Source organism: Nerophis lumbriciformis, linkage group LG38 (genome assembly GCF_033978685.3).
Source record: "Nerophis lumbriciformis linkage group LG38, RoL_Nlum_v2.1, whole genome shotgun sequence".
NCBI classification, from domain to species: domain Eukaryota; kingdom Metazoa; phylum Chordata; class Actinopteri; order Syngnathiformes; family Syngnathidae; genus Nerophis; species Nerophis lumbriciformis.
Window position 1 is genome coordinate 413,245 of NC_084585.2, and position 16,756 is coordinate 430,000.

The 16,756-nt window shown below is 40.4% G+C and overlaps 1 protein-coding gene across 4 annotated transcripts in view; it reads right to left on the bottom strand.

Annotated features, from left to right (window-relative positions):
• LOC133577220 (nitric oxide synthase 1-like) overlaps positions 1 to 16,756 on the bottom strand; it is a 214,890-nt gene that overhangs the window by 109,145 nt on the left and 88,989 nt on the right. For all 4 annotated transcript variants that reach the window (XM_061930864.2, XM_061930857.2, XM_061930881.2 and 1 more), the window contains 3 exons: positions 9,257 to 9,396; positions 2,249 to 2,411; positions 2,084 to 2,175 (listed from right to left, as the gene is read on the bottom strand). In XM_061930864.2, coding sequence (XP_061786848.1) covers positions 2,084 to 2,175; positions 2,249 to 2,411; positions 9,257 to 9,396 — 395 coding nt within the window. The remainder of the gene's footprint in view (positions 1 to 2,083; positions 2,176 to 2,248; positions 2,412 to 9,256; positions 9,397 to 16,756) is intronic.

The following is a 16,756-nucleotide window of genomic DNA, read 5'->3' on the forward strand; positions in this document are numbered from 1 at the left end:
TGAGATGTTTGTGTCCTTGGACAACAAGCAGCACGATACATTGATGATAACAAAGTTGCAATTTGTTTGGTCGGTGCTACAAATGAAGACCAGCTGCTGTTTATCAAGAGAAAATGTCCTCCTGGAGGTCAGGAGGCGCTCACTGATAAGTCTGAAGTCATCATTGCAACAAGTCAAGATGAAGCGTCACAAGCGATTAGGACTCTGCAGGCAAAGAGCCACTTCTTTTTTCCTTTTCCTGCTGCTTAGAGTCGAAGGCGGAGTTAAGCGGCGGAGAGCGAGCGCCGACAGATGAGGCCAGTGGGTCAAGTCTGGGTGGACGTGTGGAAGATGAACACTTTCTTACTGTTAGAATAATTGTTTCTAAATGATCACAAAAACTTTGTGTTACATTGAGGGTCTGGTGAGAAGACAAAAGCTGTCTTTGAAACCTACCAAGAGTAAGGCTCGTAAAACTCCACTGTGTAGGGCAGGGGTCGGCAACCTTTACCAGTCAAAGAGCCATTTTGACCAGTTTCACAAATTATAGAAAACAATGGGAGCCGCAACATTTTTTGGGAATTTTAAATGAAACATCACTGCATGCAAAGTTTTTTTTATTGCTTTGTGCTATGTATAAATCAGGGGTCTCAGACACGTTGCCCACACCTTTACGTGGATTTTGAAAGCTGGTGCGGCACGCGGGTTTTTAAATGAACGGCTCAACGTCATGCGTGCCGTGATAGTACAGCATATAGCACCCACTACAGCCAGCGTGCCTGATCAGCCACACGTTGTATGGGGTTTCCGCTTGCTCACGTAGGTGACAGCAAGGCATACTTGGTCAACAACCACACAGGTCACACTGACGGTGGCGGTATAAAAAAAAACAACTTTAACACTCTTACTAATAATGCGCCACACTGTGAACCCACACCAAACAAGAATGACAAACACATTTCGGGAGAACATCTGCACCGTAACACAACATAAACACAACAGGACAAATACCCAGAATCCCATGCAGCCCTAACTCTTCCGGGATACATTATACCCCCCCCTCGCTACCAAACCCCGCCCACCTCAACCGACGCACAGAGGGAGGGGGGTGGGGGGGGGGGGGGTGATGTGTGAGGTAGCAGGGTTGGGGTGGGGGCGGGGTTTGGTGGTAGCAGGGGTGTATAATGTAGCCCGGAAGAGTCAGGGCTGCATGGGATTCTGGGTGTTTGTTCTGTTGTGTTTATGTTGTGTTAAGGTGCAGATGTTCTCCCGAAATGTGTTTGTCATTCTTGTTTGGTTTTGGTTCAAAGTGTGGCGCATTATTAGTAAGAGTGTTAAAGTTGTTTTATATGACCACCGTCAGTGTAACCTGTGTGGCTGTTGACCAAGTATGCCTTGCTGTCACGTACGTGTGCAAGCAGAAGATGTATATTGTACAACAAGTGTTGGGCTGGTACGCTGTTAAAACAGATTGTAGAGGGCGCCAAATGGTGTACCATCATGGCACGCCCTTATTATAACCGTAAGGGTGAAAAACGGTGAATATTAATCCCGGGAGTTTTCTGCAAGAGGCACTGAAATCCGGAAGTCTCACGGGAAAATTGGGGGGTTCAGCAAGTAAGCTGCTGAGCCGCATCAGAGTGATCAAAGAGCCGCATGCGGCTCCGGAGCCGCGGGTTGCCGACCCCTGGTGTAGGGGGAAAGCAAGATGAAGGTGTTTCTGTTTTCTCTCATGTATGGTAATCAACAGAAAGATATTGTTCTAACCCAAGGACTTCAAAGCGGAGAGATGGTAGGATCTGCCCAATTTCCAGACGAACTCTTTTTGAACTGACCTTTTTTGTGAATTGTTTACGACCTTTTCTGTGAAATTTTTGCGACCTTTGTCCTTTGGAAACAGCGGTGACCATGTGGTCGGGGAGGGTCCAAAATAAAAGAAGGAGGTGTGCAATCTTTTGGCAGAGCGTGCTGAGATACTGTGCAAGGGTACGGTGTACAGACGACTCTCCTCAATATTGAGTCCAAATTGAATTCTGTCTCTGTTTAATTCTTTGCCTCCTGTCTTGTTTAATTGATGTCATCAGTGTTTGAACCTGACACTTACCTCAGGTTGCCCTTGTTGGTGGCATACTTGATGTGGTTGCAGATGTAGTTGTACATTCCGTGAGCTGTTGTGCAATCCCTCGCGTCAAAAACCTGTAATGATCACGACAGCCTCGTTTTAAACGGCATTACAGGCAGTGTGGAGTGATATTATACTGGTCAGCACCTGCAGTTTGGACCACTGGATCCTTCCAACACAGCGGGCGGCGTTCCTCCATGCGTGCTTGGCTCCGTATATTAGCTCCGTGTCTTTGAGCACGTACGTTCCCGAGGCCTCGATCTCCTTGGTGACCTCCTCCAACCGGTCCGTGTGGGCCTTGGAGCCATACCTGCAGTCAACACATGAACCTATGTTATTTTAGATACTGTAGCTAATATTCCAGCATAGGGTTGTACGGCACACCTGTAGTAGTATAGTACCGCGATACTAAAGAATCATATTCTGTACTATACCTCCGCTGAAAAGTATCAGTACTAAATTTGTGGTATTGTCCAAAACGAATGTAAAGTATCAAACAACAGAATAATATGTGATTGTGGAGGGGGGCGTGGCCTGCGGGCCTGCCGTGGAACTGGGTGTTGCCAGGACCGGCCTCGAAGACAGCGACAGGTGCGTAGATGGCCCAGGTGGACCTTGTTATCTAATGACCTGTCACCTTTATTAGCAGCAGCCGTGACGAGACGAGTAGTTGGAGTTGGAGGTGCTGCTGAGTGGACGCAGGCAAATGTAGAGGTTGCCCAAACTAATGTAAAGCATCAAACAACAGAATAATATGTGATTGTGGAGGGGGGCGTGGCCTGCGGGCCTGCCGCGGAACTGGGTGTTGCCAGGACCCGGCCTCGAAGACAGCGACAGGTGCGTAGATGGCCCAGGTGGGCCTTGTTATGTAATCACCTGTCGCCTTTATTAGCAGCAGCCGTGATGAGACGAGTAGTTGGAGTTGGAGGTGCTGCTGAGCGGACGCAGGCAAATGTAGAGGTTGCCCTCTAGTGGGTTCTTCAGATCACCACAAACTTTCAGGAGAGCCAGGAATTCCGGGTATAACACTGTTTTATTTTCATATAATAGTGCAAAGTCTTTTGCTTTCCAGCAAACTGACTGTCTTTCTCTCCAACTACTCATCTCATCACGGCTGCTGCTAATATAGGCGACAGGTGATTAGATAACAAGGACCACCTGAGCCATCTACGCACCTGTCGCTGTCTTCGAGGCCGGTCTTGGCAACACCCCGATCCGCGGCAGGCCTGCAGGCCACGCCCCCCCTCCACAGTGATTATTACATTTTGTGAATGAATGATGGGTTCTCACTTCTCTGTGAGCGCTTTGAGTATCTAATATTAGAAAAGGGCGATATAAAATCTAATCCATTATTGTTATTATTATTATTTGAACAGAAGTGTAGATAGAACATGTTAAAAGAGAAAGAAAGCAGACATTAACAGTAAATGAACAAGTAGATTAATAATTAATTTTCCACCACTTGTCATTAATAATGTAAAATGTAAACAAACACCATTGGTGGATCTACACCTGACATCCACTGTAATGATACCAAGTACAGGAGTGTAACGTCAATATTTTTTCAATTACGTCAATCTTCTTTTGTTTTTTTCAACATTTATGTTATGTTTATAAACTCAGAAAAATATGTCCTTGGACACATGAGGACTTTGAATATGATCAATGTATGATCCTGTGACTACGTGGTATCGGATTAATACCTAAATTTGTGGTATCATCCAAAACTAATGTTAAGCATCCAAACAACAGAAGAATAAATGATTATTACATTTTAACAGAAGTGTAAAGGAAGCAGATATTAACAATAAATGAACAAGTAGATTAATAATTCCTTTTCTACCGCTTGTCCTTAATCATTTTGACAAAATAATAGGTGTATAAATGACACAATATGTTACTGCATATGTCAGCAGACTAATTAGGAGCCTTTGTTTGTTTACTTACTACTAAAAGACAAGTTGTCTAGTATGTTCACTATTTTATTTAAGGACAAACTTGCAATAAGAAACATATGTTTAAAGGGGAACATTATCAGCAGACCTATGTAAGCGTCAATATATACCTTGATGTTGCAGAAAAAAGACCATATATTTTTTTAACCCATTTCCGAACTCTAAATGGGTGAATTTTGGCGAATTAAACGCCTTTCTAATATTCGCTCTCTGAAGCAATCCGCCATTTTCTCAAACACCGAGTCAAATCAGCTCTGTTATTTTCCGTTTTTTTCGACTGTTTTCCGTACCTTGGAGACATCATGCCTCGTCGGTGTGTTGTCGGAGGGTGTAACAACACCAACAGGGACGGATTCAAGTTGCACCAGTGGCCCAAAGATGCCAAAGTGGCAAGAAATTGGACGTTTGTTCCGCACACTTTACCCACGAAAGCTATGCTACGACAGAGATGGCAAGAATGTGTGGATATCCTGCGACACTCAAAGCAGATGCATTTCCAACCATAAAGTCAAAGAAATCTGCCGCCAGACCCCCATTGAATCTGCCGGAGTGTGTGAGCAATTCAGGGACAAAGGACCTCGCTAGCACGGCAAGCAATGGCGGCAGTTTGTTCCCGCAGACGAGCGAGCTAAACCCCCTGGATGTCTTGGCTCACACCGTCCCTTAAACTGGACAGATCAGCTTTCAGGAAAAGAGCGCGGATGAGGGTATGTCTACAGAATATATTAATTGATGAAAATTGGGCTGTCTGCACTCTCAAAGTGCATGTTGTTGCCAAATGTATTTCATATGCTGTAAACCTAGTTCATAGTTGTTAGTTTCCTTTAATGCCAAACAAACACATACCAATCGTTGGTTAGAAGGCGATCGCCGAATTCGTCCTCGCTTTCTCCCGTGTCGCTGGCTGTCGTGTCGTTTTCGTGGGTTTCGCTTGCATACGGTTCAAACCGATATGGCTCAATAGCTTCAGTTTCTTCTTCAATTTGGTTTTGGCTACCTGCCTCCACACTACAACCATCCGTTTCAATACATGCGTAATCTGTTGAATCGCTTAAGCCGCTGAAATCCGAGTCTGAATCCGAGCTAATGTCGCTATAGCTTGCTGTTCTTTCCGCCATGTTTGTTTGTGTTGGCATCACTATGTGACGTCACAGGAAAATGGACGGGTGTATATAACAATGGTTAAAATCAGGCACTTTGAAGCTTTTTTTCGGGATATTGCGTGATGGGTAAAATTTTGAAAAAAACTTCGAAAAATATAATAAGCCACTGGGAACTGATTTTTAATGGTTTTAACCCTTCTGAAATTGTGATAATGTTCCCCTTTAACGTACCATAAGATTTGTTGTCAAAATAAACCCGATAATGCAACTTTTTTGTGGTCCTGTTTATTTAGGAAAGCACCGAAAACTACCGAAAAGTATCAAAATAATTTTGGTACCGAGACAACACTAAAATGTGGCCGGTCAACATGGATCGCAAGCTGACAGTGTATGCCAAAGCAACAGTTGCGCTACGAAAAGAAGAGACGAGAGATGAGGGATGAAAAAAGAAGAGAAGAAAATAGAAATGGACTATTAGCTTGATTGTATTAACAGAAATATAAGAATCTATCAACAAAATCATATTTAAGTTCAACATTAAATCTAATTAAAAACAATCATTCAAGTTAATTACATTTTTTTGATACAATGAATCAAAAAAAAAAAAAAATACTAATCTGTTGCACTGGATAAACAAAACCTTTCAATAAGGTACAATTATTAGTTTAGAAGGTTTATGAAAATGATTAGTAATCAAAAATAGAAATTAAAAAAGTAAAAGTAAAAAAAAAAAAAGGTCCGAGAAATAAAGTTAGATATTAATTTTTTAAATACTATTTTGAATAGATACATCAAAAAGTGTTGACAGGATGTCAAATGAAAAACAAACAAAGCCGTGCAACACTGCAAAAAGTCAGTGTTCAAAAACAAGAACAAAAAATACAAAAATGAGGGGTATTTTACTTGAACTAAGCAAAATTATCTGCCAATAGAACAAGAAAATGTGGCTTGTCAAGTCTTTCCAAAACAAGTTGTCACGACTTGGTCCTGGGTGTTTGCTGTTCCGGAAGGCGACGGAAAGTTGGCTCGGGCGAGACGGGAATGTGAGTACATGATTTATTATTACTATCAAAACAAAAAGTACAAACGAAAAGCGCGCACAGTGGCGGAGAAACAACTTGGCTATGAAAACAAATACTTGCACAAAGGCAGAAACTATGAACAACAAAAAACACTAACTGTGGCATTAATAAACAAAACTTACTTGGCATGGACAAAAGGACATGAAAAAAGTGTCAGGAATGTGCAGAGCATAAGTGTGGGATGTCGCCAGAACGACAAACTGAAAACAATGAACTTAAATACTATAGACATGATTAGTGAAAGCAGGTGCGTGACTCAAAACGTGAAACAGGTGTGTGACGTGACAGGTGAAAACTAATGGTTGCTATGGTGACAAAACAAAACAAAAGTGCACAAAAAGTCCAAAAACAAAACCGAACATGACTAAAACAAAACATGATCACACAGATATGACACAAGTCAAATTAGCTAACCTCAATGAATCCAAAAATACCTTAAAATAAGTATATTCTCACTAATAACAAGTGCACTTTTCTTGGTAGAAAAAAAGAGACCTTTTTGCTCAATATGTTGAAAAATATTCTTAAATGAAGTAAATGCTAGTGCCATTATCTTGACATAATGATATGCGCTCGGCATTACATTTCTTGAAACCAGCAAACTTATACTAAAAACTCATTTATTGTTCTTAATGGAAAGGCAACAAGGCAACCGCATACCTGCCAACTTTTGAAATCAGAAAAACCTAGTAGCCAGGGTCCAGGGGCCGCAGGCCCCGGTAGGTCCAGGACAAAGTCCTGGTGGGGGGTTCAGGGCTTCGCCCCCCGACGCAAAATGATTATTACCATTCAGACAGGTTAAAATGTTGCTAAAACCATCACTTTTCTATCAGTCACAGTGACTTTTCAAAACAAAAATATTACAGCAAAAATCATATGGGTTGATTGACATGTTTATTCTGTAAGCTAACTTCAATAGTTTGAAATTATTTTGACAGTTAATGCCAGTTATCCTGTCAACCTTTCACAAGACTTCAATTTGTTCATTGAAAGTATAAACACTTTTTACAGTAAACAAATGGTAAAACAGTACTAAACAATTCCATTAAAAAAAAAATTGGTGTCATTATTAACTTTCTGTCCAAGCTTGTATAATCTACTGCCTTGTTCAATTGTAAAAAATATTCTGTGCCTAAAATTCACATTTCTATCACAATGATCATACTGTAAACATGGTAAGCTAACTTCATTCAAATTAATAGTCCTGTCAATAGCATGGAATTACAATTCAAATGTAGTTTTTTCAAAAGAATTCAAAATATGAAAAATGAATGAAAATGAATTGAAGCCATCAGACACTTGAAAAGTGGCACATCACATCTCTAATGTAATCATTTGAACTTTTCAACAGAAATAGCACTGCAAAAATATTAAGGACATACTTCTGTATTTTGGTAGTTATGCTGTCAACATTTAACAAGATTTCTTCAACTTGGACTTGAAAGCATAAATAGTATAAACACTTTTAACAGTATAACAGTACTAAACAATTCCAATAGATAACATTGGTGTCATTACCTTTTTGTGGCTAAAATCCAAATGTATTCTATCAGATTGATCATACTGCAAAAATGATAGTGCGATTGGAAGTCCATGCTCAATAATTGCCTCCGTAAATAAAACTTCGGCATTTATCACATCCAAAGAATCTGTTTGGGCGACGAGAAACGTTGAAAGTTTTCCACTTGTATCGCTAGCAACGGCATTAGACTTGTGTTTTTTTGTCCCAACGTGGTCTTTTACATGGCTAATTCCTCCGTGTCCGATGGAAAAATCTTGTCTGCACAAGGTGCAATTCACGTAGTTTTCACCCTTTTTGGAAGGGATAATTATTCCCGGATAGGCTTTTGAATATTCTTCACGGAATGACTGCAGTTTTCTTTTCGGTTTAAGACTCGTTTGCGATTTTTCTCCGGCTGATTCCATGATCGCTCGCTCGTTTGGAAACAATGGCAACTGGTGCCTCGTGCTTGGCAGCGGTGCTATAAATATCCTCGCGCATGGCATTCGGAATGGCTCGATAGGAAGTTACGGGAAGCAGTGTCGATTGTCATTGTTGTTACGCAATTTCGTGAATAAAACTTTTAAAAAAATATATTTTTTTAATGAATGAAAAACCGTATTTTTTATCACTGCAACCGTAACCCGGAATAGGTTGATGAAAACCGTAATAATTACGGGAAAACCGGAGTAGTTGGCAGGTATGCAAGCGCTTGTTACTCTCGGGGTCTCCTAGCCGCTCAGGCAAATCATATTGTCTAAAAATGCATTTTTCCATGGATAACATGACATCATCGCGCCAAGTGCGTGCTCTTTCAGTCAATTAGTGCGCATATTAGTGCGCCCCCGGCCAAAATTGTGATTTTGAAGAATTTTGAACTATTTCTGTTCAAAATTGTTAGAAATGTCACATGTTAAATGTTTAAATATAAACTGTCAGTTTACTGTACTGTGCCAACTGTACTACTTTATGAGTACATCTTTTCTATTGTTTCATTGAAAATAAAACAGAAAAGTCCATTTAACTGTCATCTGTTCTGATTTTTTTTCATGCTTGAAATAAGAAATGATGACTTTAAAAAAGTAGTTTTATACTTGTGAGTGTTGATGACACAGCTTTGCAACACTTGATATTCTAGTTTCAAGCATGTTTTACTCAATATAGGTCATCACATCTCAGCAACAAGCTGTAATATCTTACTGAGATCATTTAGGACCAAAACACTTAAAACAAGTAAAACACTCTAACATAAAATCTGCTCAGTGAGAAGAATTATCTTATCAGACAGAAAATAAGCAAATATCACCCTTATTTGACATATTTCATCTTACTTAGATTTCACTTTTTGCAGTGAAATGAAAAAGTAACCTCCTTAGCCTCGGCAGAGGTGATTATTAATTTGTGAAAGGTGGAAACAGTGACTTGATAAAAAGTCGATACTGGTAGTCTAATCCAAAATGGGCCAAAGCTCATAAAAAAATGTGTTTCCAAACGTAACGTCTGTTATTTCTTGCCTTTTGATGGAGGTGTAGTACTGGTCGATGAAGTCGGTGGCCAGGGGAAGGAGCTCCTCTTCGCTCCGGACCTCGTCTGGCTTGCGGGCGTGCAGGTTGGGCATCATCACCGACCCGAGGCACACATTCTCATTGCAGATCTGGGAAACAAACACAACACGGGCAGATTATGGCGTAAGAGTCTTCAAACAGCCTCCAAGTTTACTCTCCAACAAACACAGATGTGGTGGATCTATATGTTAATTCTTCTAAAAACCTGCTGAACTTCTTTTCCAGGCTCCCAGAAGTAAGTAACATTGTTATCTGTAACTGCCTCTACACGGTCCTTTATTTCTTACATTTTATCCTTTCTTGTTTTATCATTACTTTGTTATTTTAGCTGTACATGTTGATTTCATCCTTTGTTGATTTGTCCATTTTCTACTACTTGTCTCTCTCAGGGTCACGGGGGGGTCATACTTGCCAACCCTCCCGGATTTTCCGGGAGACTCCCGAAATTCAGCGCCTCTCCCGAAAACCTCCCGGGACAAATTTTCTCCCGAAAATCTCCCGAAATTCAGGCGGACTCAGGTTCTCATGGACCCACAACATAAACAGCATACCTGCCCAATCACGTTATAACTGTAGAATGATGGAGGGCGAGTTCTTGGTTTCTTATGTGGGTTTATTGTTAGGCAGTTTCATTAACGTCCTCCCAGCGCGGCAACAACACACAACAACAGCAGTCACGTTTTTGTATACCGTAAAGCAGTTCGTCTGCCGTAAACAGCAATGTTGTGACACTCTTAAACAGGACAATACTGCCATCTAGTGCATTTGATGAAAGCACTTTTGTGCATGCCACACATCAATGCATCATCAGAGAGGGTGTTCAGCATGGTTCGAAAGATTGTGACAGAGAATAGAACAAGGATGGACAATTCAACCCTTAACTCAACAATGAGTAGATGAGTGTTATGTGTGTGTATATGTGTAAATAAATGAACACTGAAATTCAAGTATTTATTTTATATATATATATATATATATATATATATATATATATATATATATATATATATATATATATATATATATAATAAAATACATATATATATATATATATATATATAGCTAGAATTCACTGAACGTCAAGTATTATATATATATATATATAAAATACTTGATGTTCAGTGAATTCTAGCTATATATATATATATATATATATATATATATATATATATATATATATATATATGTATATATATATATACATATATATATATACAGTATATATATATATATATATATATACAGTATATATATATATATATATATATATATAAATATATATATATATATATATATACATATATATATATATATATATATATATATATATATATATATATATATATATATATATATATATATAACTTCCACACATAGTCACACACCATACACATTTTGGATCTAGTCACACTCCATTCTCTAGTTGATTTATATTATTGTTTGGTATTATATATATATATATATATATATATATATATATATATATATATATATATATATATATATATATATATATATATATATATATACAATCTATGAAATACTTGACTTGGTAAATTCTAGCTGTAAATATACGCCTCCCCTTTTAGCCACGCCCCCAACCACGCCCCCGTCCCACCTCGACCACGCCCACGCCCACCCACCCCACACACCTCCCGAAATCGGAGGTCTCAAGGTTGGCAAGTATGCGGGGGGTGCTGGAGCCTACCCAGCTGCACTCGGGCGGAAGGCGGGTTTTTTTCCCATTATTTTATCTGTATAATGTAAAGTGTCCTTGGGTTTTTTGAAAGGCGCTTATTAGGGGTGTAACGGTACGTGTATTTGTATTGAACCATTTCGGTACGGGGGTTTCGGTTCGGTTCGGAGGTGTACCGAACGAGTTCCCCTTCATTCTGCCTCTGCCAGTAGTCTACACAGCACCCAGCATTGTTCCACCCACACAACCATCTGATTGGTTACAAACAGAGCGGTAACAGCCAATCAGCAGTGCGTATTCAGAGCGGTAACAGCCAATCAGCAGTGACATAAAAGGCAGCTCAGCTCGCTCGCAGTCCTGGCTTGAGGTGAAGGCTAATTAGCTTTTAGCGTAACGTTAGCTCCTTTTGCGGTGTGTGTGTTACGGACAGCAAAGCCCTGTCTGTCTGTTATCTCACTTGACCTTTTTCTGTGTTGATTGAGCTGTGTTGAAGCAGCAAAAAAGGACATTATGTTAAATGAAGAGTTTCTGTCTCTGATAGTTGATATAATAATGTAAGTGCAACATTAAACCTACATGCACTCCATGGTGTTCAGGGATGAATAGTCTCTCCTATTGCTATTGTACCATTTTTTCAGCTATAGTTACATTAATCATTAGTAATGCAGCAGCCTAGTTTTGAATGGCAGGGTCCCTGCTATCACATGTTGATAAAAATATAACATTTACATCATAAAAATCAACTACAGGCTTCCCAAATGCTGTAATAAATGATGAGTTGACTTGTTGCATTTTTTATATGTAGATACAAATTTTATTTAATTTAATATGAGCAACAGCTTGAGGCAGTTTAATGTTGATTAACGTGGGCAGAATTATTATAGTGTTCCCAATGTTAACAGGATAAAGCCATTGTTTACAAAGATGGTAAATAAATAACCAAAAAGTGTATATTTTGTTGTTTTCTTACTGTACCGAAAATGAACCGAACAAAACCGAGGAACGTGCCGAACCGAAGTTTTTGTGTACCGTTACACCCCTAGCGCTTATAAATTAAATATATAATTATTATTACCGGAACTAAGGATTGCACTTCCTTAAATACAGGTTTTTAATAGACACCACATTTCTTTCAATTACCAGGCTTATTGTCTGTTTGAATAAACTCACCTCAACTATCTTCCTCTGCAATTACAATCTTATACCTCACATTTCTCACATTTGTCTTTAGATTTTGTACTTCCTTAAAGGGGAACATTATCACCAGACCTATGTAAGCGTCAATATATACCTTGATGTTGCAGAAAAAAGACCATATATTTTTTTAACCGATTTCCCAACTCTAAATGGGTGAATTTTGGCGAATTAAACGCCTTTCTAATATTCGCTCTCGGAGCGTGACGTCACATCGGGAAGCAATCCGCCATTTTCTCAAACACCGAGTCAAATCAGCTCTGTTATTTTCTGTTTTCCGTACCTTGGAGACATCATGCCTCGTCGGTGTGTTGTCGGAGGGTGTAACAACACCAACAGGGACGGATTCAAGTTGCACCAGTGGCCCAAAGATGCCAAAGTGGCAAGAAATTGGACGTTTGTTCCGCACACTTTACCCACGAAAGCTATGCTACGACAGAGATGGCAAGAATGTGTGGATATCCTGCGACACTCAAAGCAGATGCATTTACAACCATAAAGTCAAAGAAATCTGCCGCCAGACCCCCATTGAATCTGCCGGAGTGTGTGAGCAATTCAGGGACAAAGGACCTCGGTAGCACGGCAAGCAATGGCGGCAGTTTGTTCCCGCAGACGAGCGAGCTAAACCCTCTATCGACCCTAGCTTCCCTGGCCTGCTGACATCAACTCCAAAACTGGACGGATCAGCTTTCAGGAAAAGAGCGCGGATGAGGGTATGTCTACAGAATATATTAATTGATGAAAATTGGGCTGTCTGCACTCTCAAAGTGCATGTTGTTGCCAAATGTATTTCATATGCTGTAAACCTAGTTCATAGTTGTTAGTTTCCTTTAATGCCAAACAAACACATACCAATCGTTGGTTAGAAGGCGATCGCCGAATTCGTCCTCGCTTTCTCCCGTGTCGCTGGCTGTCGTGTCGTTTTCGTGGGTTTGGCTTGCATACGGTTCAAAGCGATATGGCTCAATAGCTTCAGTTTCTTCTTCAATTTGGTTTTGGCTACCTGCCTCCACACTACAACCATCCGTTTCAATACATGCGTAATCTGTTGAATCGCTTAAGCCGCTGATATCCGAGTCTGAATCCGAGCTAATGTCGCTATAGCTTGCTGTTCTATCCGCCATGTTTGTTTGTGTTGGCTTCACTATGTGACGTCACAGGAAAATGGACGGGTGTATATAACGATGGTTAAAATCAGGCACTTTGAAGCTTTTTTTAGGGATATTGCGTGATGGGTAAAATTTTGAAAAAAACTTCGAAAAATAAAATAAGCCACTGGGAACTGATTTTTAATGGTTTTAACCCTTCTGAAATTGTGATAATGTTCCCCTTTAATATTGTGGTTCCTACATTATATATCAATATATATCAATACAGTCTGCAAGGGATACAGTCCGTAAGCACACATGATTGTGCGTGCTGCTGCTCCACTAATAGTACTAACCTTTAACACTTCATTTTACTCATTTTCATTCATTACTAGTTTCTATGTAACTGTTTTTATATTGTTTTACTTTCTTTTGTATTCAAGAAAATGTTTTTTATTTATTTATCTTATTTTATTTTATTAATTTAAAAAAAAATCTTCACCATACCTGGTTGTCCAAATTAGGTATAATAATGTGTTAATTCCACGACTGTATATATAGATATTGGGTGATATCGGTAAACATTTTGAAAAAAACTTTGAAAAATATAATAAGCCACTGGGAACTGATTTTTAATGGTTTTAACCATTCTGAAATTGTGATAATGTTCCCCTTTAAATAGAGGCTTTTAATGGACGCCACACCCCTTTTAATCACCAGGCCAATTGTCCGTCCCACATCTGCGGTCCCCTCTAAAGTTTCTCATTGTTATCCCATTGGGTTGAGTTCTTTCTCGCCCTGATGTGGGATCTGAGCCGAGGATGTCGTTGTGGCTTGTGCAGCCCTTTGAGACACTCGTGATTTAGGGCTATATACATCATACTTGCCAACCCTCCTGGATTTTCCGGGAGACTCCTGAAATTCAGCGCCTCTCCCGAAAACCTCCCGGAACAAATTTTCTCCCGAAAATCTCCCGAAATTCAGGCGGAGCTGGAGGGGGCTCCAGCTCCATGCAGACCTGAGTCCGCTTTCCCACAATATAAAGAACGTCTACAGTAAAGCAGTCCGTCTGCCGTAAACAGCAATGTTGTGACACTCTTAAACAGGACAATACTGCCATCTAGTGCATTTGATGAAAGCACTTTTGTGCGTGCCACACAGCAATGCATCATCAGAGAGGGTGTTCAGCATGGTTAGAAAGATAGTGACAGAGAATAGAACAAGGATGGACAATTCAACCCTTAACTCAACAATGAGTAGATGAGTGTTATGTGTGTGTATATGTGTAAATAAATGAACACTGAAATTCACGTATTTATTTTATTTATATATATATATATATATATATATATATATATATATATATATATATATATATATATATATATGTATATATATATATATATATATATTAGAAATGCGCGGTTTGCGGGCACAACCGCGGAGTCCGCGGATTATCCGCGGATCGGGCGGATGAAATTTAAAAAAATTAGATTTTATCCGCGGGTCGGGTCGGGCGGTTGAAAAAAATAAAAAATAGATTTTAAATAGATTCAGGCGGGTGGCAGTTAAACCAATTGGGAAATATATATACATAGTTAAATGTTGTTACCCACATACGAAAAACGAGCAGGCACCTGCAGCATATGCCACAACAGAAGAAAAAAAAAAGAAGAGATGGACACTTTTACGGAGCGGAGAAGGGACGCCTCGCCGGGGTCCGGGACCGAGGCCCCTTCCCCCGAGAGGGCCCCACCGGGAGCAGCTGAGGCGATCCGCGAGAAGGGCCCGACGTACGTCCAGGGTCACCACCGCGCCCACTGCACCGGCACCCCGCCTCGTCCGCCTTCGCCGCGGCCGGCGTCACGCGCAGCAGGTAAGCAGCTTACCTGCCCGCCACCCCCGTGGCTGGGGGCTCGTAACAGGGGTCACTCCGCGCGCGCAGCTTACCTGCCCGCCACCCCTCTTGCCGGGGGCGCGTAACAGGGGTCACTCCGCGCGCAGTGCGCTCACGAAAGGGGTGGGGCTCACCCTGGTTGATATGGACAGCAGGACGGTGGCCATGTAAGTCGGAACCCGCTAAGGAGTGTGTAACAACCCACCTGCCGAATCAACTAGCCCTGAAAATGGATGGCGCTGGAGCCTCGGGCCCATATACCCGGCCGTCGCCGGCAGCGAGACGCGCTTGGAGGTGCGCTCAGCGCGGCTCCCATATGATTGCGCACTGGTGTGCGTCTGGGCCGTGACAACGTGGCACACGAATGTCTGTGCTGCATTGGATCAGTCTCCTTTCTTTAACAGGCAAAAGCTTTATAACCTCACTAATGCCTTGCATCGTCTATATTAGATATATAACAACGGGCGGATGCGGTTCTGATCAAATGTTAGATCGGGTGGATTGCGGATGGTTGACGACTTTCTGATGCGGTTGCGGATGAAATAATTGCCTATCCGCGCATCTCTAATATATATATATATATATATATATATATATAATTCACTGAAAGTCAATTATTTCTTATGTATATATATATATATATATATATATATATATATATATATATATATACATATATATGTATATATCCATCCATCCATCCATCCATCCATTTTCTACCGCTTATTCCCTTCGGGGTCGCGGGGATATATATATATATATATATATATATATATATATATATATATATATATATATATATATATATATATAAGAAATAATTGACTTTCAGTGAAAATTATCTGCCAATAGAACAAGAAAATTTGTCTGGTCAAGACTTTCCAAAACAAGTAAAGTTAGCTAACCTCAATGAACCCAAAAATACCTTAAAATAAGTATATTCTCACTAATAACAAGTGCACTTTCCTTGGTAGAAAAAAAAGAGACATTTTTGCTCAATATGTTGAAAAATATTCTTAAATTAAGTAAAATATATATATGAAATACTTGACTTGGTGAATTCTAGCTGTAAATATACTCCTCCCCTCTTAGCCACGCCCCCAACCACGCCCCCGCCCCACCTCCCGAAATCGGAGGTCTCAAGGTTGGCAAGTATGATATACATAAACTTTGATTGATTGATTTACCCCTTCAGGGTACCCTATACTCTCTGCAGTTGAGTAAAATTGCAAATGAGCACTTAATGATGTGGCTAATTAGTGTGTATTCTCATTGTAAATTCTAATAAAGGGTTATTTTAATAGCTTATAGGCCTGGAGGGGAACCATGACTATTTTACACTCTGCCATGAGACTGCGAGGCGGTGAGTCACATATCGGTCTGCATCAATCCGCTTCGACGGGACGACGCGTGGAATAGAGGCGAAGAGACGCAAAGAGAACATTTCTCAGAGTGGCCGCTTCAGTGACTTTAACGTCAGCTGTCGCTTAGTCTCGTTACGCACGCCGTCAGAGGCGGGAGTCGGAGCGCCAGATGACAGGAATAACAGAGAGGAACTCTGACAGTGACCCACT